At 47.2% G+C, this 6816-nt stretch overlaps 1 protein-coding gene across 5 annotated transcripts in view; it reads left to right on the forward strand.

Moving 5' to 3' along the window:
• The first annotated feature begins 1645 nt into the window (after positions 1-1645).
• GABRB3 (gamma-aminobutyric acid (GABA) A receptor, beta 3) overlaps positions 1646-6816 on the forward strand; it is a 231646-nt gene continuing 226475 nt past the window's right edge. For 2 of the 5 annotated variants that reach the window (XM_012647971.1, XM_012647974.1), the window contains exons 1-3: positions 2362-2537; positions 2667-2758; positions 2977-3044. In XM_012647971.1, the coding sequence (XP_012503425.1) occupies positions 2458-2537; positions 2667-2758; positions 2977-3044 (240 nt within the window). In that variant the 5' untranslated portion in view covers positions 2362-2457. Of the gene's footprint in view, positions 1790-2349; positions 2538-2666; positions 2759-2976; positions 3045-6816 lie in introns of those variants that run through there. The other 3 variants (XM_012647973.1, XM_012647975.1, XM_012647972.1) reach the window with 3 other exon arrangements.

Consider the following 6816-nt stretch of genomic DNA (forward strand, 5'->3'; position numbering starts at 1 on the left):
TATATATATATATATCTCCATTAGCCAAAAGTCCACTCTGTACATTTCTAACTTGCTGGATATTTAAGATTGTACATATGTGGATACTAAGCAGACCCTGTGGCATCTTAGACCTTGTTATCCGTTGAGAAGCTGAAGCGTGGGAAGTGAGAGACAAGTAATGTGGACGTGAGGTGAGTGGTCAGGGCTTCTTCCTCTGTATAGCTGGTCAGAGCTCTCACAGAACTGGGTGCTGAGGTAGCAGCTGGGGTGATAAAGCCAAGAGCCCAAAAGACAGATTGAAGCCAAGAAGGTCTGAGGTGGTACGTGGTGGTTGGATAATGTTTGTAATGTGGTTTTGCAACTCTTAGAACATATAAAATAGTTGGGAGTGGGTGGATAATTCTTGCTATGTTGTTGGCTTTATTCAAACGCTTTATTTTCATTGTTTACTTTTTATAGTCATGACCCCCAGCAGGGCATTTCTGCAAACAAAGTGCATGCAAGTAGGAGAAAAAGACTGAACTATATGTGTGTGTGTATGTGTGTGTGTGTGTGTGAGAGAGAGAGAGAGAGAGAGATTGAGAGAGAGAGAAAGGGAGAGATAAAACAGACATAAGTTTCTGGATAATTCCATTGCACATTAACAAGACACAGAATACAAAATAGTTGTGAATAGACTTTTGCAGAAAATAATTAGGGAGCTATATTTATTTATGAACCTTTCAGGTACTGTGGTCACATTTTTGTTCCAAAAATAAAATTGCTGATTTTTAGAAAAGGCAATGATATTTAAAATTAATGCATAGAAACATGCCAACTTGAGAATAGGATCTAGATTTAGATATTTACTTATATAAAGTCTCGACAATAGAAAAGAAAAGCTTAAGCTTTTTAGAGAAAAATGAGTCAATACAGGGGAGTAGTTATCTATTATTAACCATTCATTAAATCACGGAATAACCTGAAGCAGTCTACAGGATAGAAGAATGAGCTCGATATGTAGGTTTGGTTGGTTGACCACAAGTGGGATTGTGTACCCACCTTCCTGAATATTGGAAGTCTCAGGTACAGAGAAACTTTACTGAGGATCATTCACTAAAGAAAAATATACAACCTGTGGCCTTAGGTGAGCAGCAACCCTTAGATACACAGTTGTGATACACAGGGCAGGATATACCTGGTGTACACCCGTCTGTGTCCTGGTCAATGCGCCAAGGGTCTTCTTATGAGTTTGAGATCAGAGCAAATGCAAAAGGATGGAGGCCTGTCACAGGGAAAACGGGGATCCTTGCTTTATATTAAGAACTATGGACAGCTCCGGGATGCACCAGACAGGAACGTTATTTTATTTTATTTTATGATCCCTGGAATGACAATCCTGAGTCTCCAAGTATAATTGAGATTCCAGTTTACTGATAATAAAATGCGCATATTCAGGCCTCTCTTAACCATTCATTATAATTTTATTTATGTGAGCGGGAAGGACTCAATGCTCACAAGCAATGTTCAGGAGTGAGGGTGAGAGGTACAATTTAAAGAACAGATTTTTAAAAATGGTCATATTTTATAAATAAATAATCGGGCCGCCACGCGAGGGGCTGGAAGATAGGTCAGGCGGGAAAGCCCGGGGGTGGGGGTAGGGGCGGGGATCCCCACGTCGCCGTTTGAATGCTCGGTGACTGTGGGGGCGAGAGGATCCCACCCAGGTTAGGCCAGAGAACAGCGCCATGTGCTCCGGGCTCCTGGCCCTCCTGCTGCCAATCTGGCTGTCCTGGACCCTGGGGACCCGAGGCTCTGAGCCCCGCAGGTGAGACGGGGGCTTCCCCGGGGCTCCGCAGCCTCCCTCGGGGCGCGGCAGCACGCAGTCCCGCGGGCGGAGGCGCTGCACGGCACCCACTGGCTCTCGGGCCGCGCCGCAGCTGGGCGGTGGTCGTGGTGAGGGGTGGACTGGAGGTCGGGCGGAGGAGAGGGGAGCGTTTTCCTCGCCGCTCTGCCCGCGCCGCGGCGGCCGACAGTCCCCTCACTCTAATGGCTGCAGGGAGCTGGCTTCGTGGCCGACCCCGGCCCTGCCCGTTGCCACGCAGCCGCGGCTGCCGCTCGCAGCGTCCGGCCCCGGCTGGCCCCTGCACCCCGCGGTCCCCGTGCTCCGAGTCCCGCGTGGTGGCCACTGAGGCGGGAGGGAGCGCCTGGGGCCGGGGCCGCGGGGCCGCGGCGAGCGCGGGGGAGGGCCGGGTGCGCAGCGCGGCCGACTCCGCCTCCGGCTCGCCCTGCCTCCTCCCCCTCCCTCGGCTCCCGCGCCCGCTGCTCCTCCTCTCCCGTGCCCGCTCCTCCCCCTCCTACCCTCCCCCTCCCCCTCCGCCCTCCTCCGCTCCCGGCCAGCGCGGCGGCGGCGGCGGCAGCAGCAGGAGCAGCCCCGGCTGCGGGTCGCGACGGCGGCGGGGCGCCCCCTCCCCCGTGCCGGGGCGCGGCGGAGGGATGTGGGGCTTTGCGGGAGGAAGGCTTTTCGGCATCTTCTCGGCCCCGGTGCTGGTGGCGGTGGTGTGCTGCGCCCAGAGGTAGGGTCGCGGCTGGGTTGACGGGAAGCGGGCCGGGCGGCGGGCAGGGCGCGCGGTGTGCGCGCCGGGCGCTGGCGGGTGAGCCGCCGCCTGACCCTGCTCTCTGTGCCCCCTGCCCCCCTCCCCCAGCGTGAACGATCCCGGGAACATGTCCTTTGTGAAGGAGACGGTGGACAAGCTGTTGAAAGGCTACGACATTCGCCTGAGACCCGACTTCGGGGGTAAGTGGGATGCGCGCGGCCGCTGCGGGAAGCGCGACCCACCGCGCTGGCGGCCTGGGTGGAGGAGGGAGGCGGGGGCCGCATCCGCTAAGCTGCGGCTGGGTGGGGGCTGGGGGGCACTTTCCCTGCGCCCCCTCCCGGGATAGCCCCTCGTCCTCAAAGCCACCGGCACCCCATGCTGGAGCCTGGCTGATCACCGTGTCGTGCGCTTCCCGTAGGTCCCCCGGTCTGCGTGGGGATGAACATCGACATCGCCAGCATCGACATGGTTTCCGAAGTCAACATGGTGAGTGCCCGCCCTCCCTAGGGCTGTCCCTGAGCCCCTGGCCCGCTGTCGGGGATAGCAGGCGTCCACAGTACAGGGCTGGAGGCCTCCTCGGCCGGGGCCGAGCTTCCCCGGCCCGCAGAGGGAGCCACGCTCTGGGGCGCTGTCCTCTTGCTCTCCCGGCTCCTCCACCCGCTGGGTGTGCGCGGGGGGCGTCTTTGGCGACGGAGCCGAGCGGAGGGCGCAGGCTTCCTGCGGAAGGGGTCCTGGACTGGCCTAGAGCTCGGCTCTCACGGTCGCCCGCGTGCTCCCAGCTCCTCCAGCGGTCTGTCACCTGGTTCCTGGTTCTGAGGCTTCCTGAGCGCCGTCTCGCCTCCTTAGCAACAGGCGCTGGGAACCGGGGAGAGAGGCGAGATGTGGGGGTGGCTCAAATATTCTAGGTAAGAGGTACTTAAGGTTTCCTTTGTTGTCGTTTGGAAGAGGATGCTGGCAGCTGGGGAGAACGAGGGGCTGCGGTCTGTGTATGCCAGGGGTGCGTCAGGTCAGCTTCCTTGGTCTCGGCGGCGTCTGTAGGGGCAGGCTCCTGGACCGTGGGATCCAGCTCCGCCGGGCTCTGTCCGAGGTGCTGACGGGGCCTCGCAGGCTCTGGGAGCAGGAGGGCCGGCGCTACCTAAAGTGGGTCTCAGAGGGGCCGCTCTGCCAGGAAAGTCAAAGGCTAGTGACCCGAGTGTCACTTAGGGCTTGTGTGAATGCTGACAGGATTTAACATTCTGACCTGCAGAAAGTGGAGGTCAGTATCCGGAGGTGCGGAGCCGGCTTTTGCACCGAGGGCTTTAGGACACGGGAATAATGAGAAAAATGACCCCTTTTATTTGTTAATTGAGCTGAAATACCAAGGAATTGAAAACAGGTTGAATTTTCTGCTGAGGGGCACTCTAGAAATAGTAAGAATGGGTGTTCGAAAACATTCTTTGGAAGAAATCATTTGGCAACTTTTCTTTCTAACGTACAACGTTGAGATTATAATGAGACTTGGTTTCAGATAGGCCCAGTTTCACAACTCTGGTGTGCATCAGAATCACGTGGGCAAACTTGTTTTAAACGCATACTCCCTTATTCCTCACTTCAAGGGATTCTGATCAAGCTAGGCTGGAGTCTCAGGGTCTCTGCACTTAAAACTAATTCTTTAAATTATTTTGAAGCAAATATATTCTGGACAGTATTTTGAGACACATTGCAATAACTCAGAAATAGGAACATATACAACTAAACTAAAACTATTATTTTAAATTCACTTTAGTGAGATATGTTTTCAAATCAATACTACTGAGGATTTTGTAGGAAGAAATCTTTGACCACACCAAAATATTTTCATTGCTTTTTCACTTCTAATCTATAGATTTTAAAATTACAATGTATACTTTAAAAAATATGTACCTTTCTTTCACAGTATATCACTTAGGTCATTTGTACATCAAGATATAATAATAGTAAAGAAACACGGAAGAAATGTGACTTTATGTAAATTACCTTACAATAAAAATTAACATGTATATTTCACTTTTTATGTAATATTATAAAAATAATTCAATCCAAAAGTTATGTTTTATGGTCTGAAGGAAAAAAGTTAATATATTCAGGATCCGTACTCTGTAATCTCTGATTTTCTCAATTGAGAACTTCACATTTTCTAAAAAAGGCAATTTAGTACAGAAGTTAATTGAATGCTTTGTGGATTATGTCCAAAATCATTATATTGGACATCAAATGGAAGAGAAAATGTTTTGATGTGGCCCTTTAAGAACTGTGTATAATATTAAAACCAATGGGGAAGTGAGGAGAATGTGTCATTGTACATTTCGTTTGAATTATTTTTTAAACTTAGTTATCCTGTTGTTTTGGCATCATGCCAAATGTTGGCACATTTAAAAACTTCATCAATATTTGCCTAATTCATGGACTGTGAACTGAGGTGTCTAAATGTTCTCTGAACCTAGTAATAGACAAATTGAAGATAAAGGCCATTATCTTGAACAATCTTTAAGTGCATATTCCGTAGGTAATAACTATGCATAGCATAGCCATGGTATAGTTGTATGCATTTTTTTTGGATTCTCATGATAGTAATTTTTCTGGCTTTCTAAGCAAAATTTATTGCAAACAAAAATTGAGGATTAATAGAATTGGAGACTGAAGGCTATTGGACAGATGTGACTGACAGCCATTTAAAATACCTTCCTCCCACAAGCAGATTTGTCAACATCATGTTCTAGAAAAATCTTATTTTCCTTAACATATTTGTGCATGATATTAGCTATGAAATTTCACTTATTATTAAAGAAACCTCACCTAGAGCAATGATTAAGTATCATTTTGGGGGTCATGTTTTATGGGGAATGAACAGAGAATATGTGAGCATAAGATTATAGCTACCACTCAATCATGTTGTATAAAAACAATAAATTCTATTTATGAGCTTCCTTAATCACCTTACTCATCACAAAAAACTAGTAAGTTGTTGTAAGTTATGAAGCTAAATAAGAAACGGTGTCGCTTTAAGGGTATTATAACTATTAGAGGAGATATGTCCAAAGGTGGTAACAGAAAGTAGGAAGTGGTAAGTCCCATTAGAGGAACAAATGAAAGGGGCTCACAGAAGAGAGAGAGGGAGGGAGAGACGGGAGAAGCTGGAGAAGAGAGAGATTATTTTGATGTGGGAAGCTTCAGGAAAGAAATTATATTTAAATTGAGTGAGGGAGATGAATAGAATTCTGACTGGCACATGCAGAGGAGGATTTCTGGGTTGGAAAAGAATATGGCAAAGATACGGATGGATGGATGAGCAGGACGAGAGACTGTGGAGGGGAGATTTGAGAGATGAAATTGGAAGAACAGGACAAAGCCCTGTGCACCCAGGGCCCTTCTGCATGATGCCAAGGATTTCAGATGGTAATTTCAGGAAATAAAGAGCTACAGGTGGTAAATGTTTTAAAGCAGTTGAGTGACATGATTTGAGCTGTGCTTTAAAATAAATATTTTGGCCAAAATGTAAATTTAGACAAAGGAGTAAGGATGGTGAAGTGTAAGAACAAAATTTACAAGAAAATTAGGAATAAATGGGTATGAAGGTCATACGTTGAAATTTTCTCAAGTTTTCATAGATATATTTTTGAAAATGTGTATTTAGTGAAAAAAAATTTGCCAGTGTTTGAAATAAGGATGTTGAAAACTCGTATTTCAAGGGGAGAAAGTTATGTATATGCGCGTTGATGAATTTTGTAGGGGTGATTGCAAAGAGCCATAGCAGGTACTACAGAGTAGTAGTGCTTTGCTCTTCTCTTTAAACGACTGTAAAGCACGATCTTTATCTACTGGTAGTGCATGTAGATGATGCCTCCAAAAAAGTCTTTGACCTCAAATAAACAAATCTATAGATGAATTATGCATGTACATGTATATATCATCGCTCATTTGGTGTTTTGAAAAAACAATCTGAGAATGGATTTGAATGTTTTAATATTTAGCATTGGGTTTTGCCATATCTTGTTTCATGGATGCTGGAGATATTCTACGTTTTTTCTAAGTCTTTCTACTTTTCTTTTCTTTTCATATACTTCATTTTTTTCTGTTTAAATTGGCCAACCTGCCAGTGCTCAAAGACTACTTTGTTTTGTATAACTTCTCTTGTTTCTCTTAACCCTTGTTTTAAAATTTTAGGTAATCTAAATTACGCATGGTTAAGTAATTATTCAGATTGAGTCCCTACATATCTTTAAGTGAGATTGCATATGTG

This window comes from Propithecus coquereli, unplaced genomic scaffold (genome assembly GCF_000956105.1).
Source record: "Propithecus coquereli isolate 6110/MARCELLA unplaced genomic scaffold, Pcoq_1.0 Scaffold28, whole genome shotgun sequence".
In the NCBI taxonomy this organism is placed as follows: domain Eukaryota; kingdom Metazoa; phylum Chordata; class Mammalia; order Primates; family Indriidae; genus Propithecus; species Propithecus coquereli.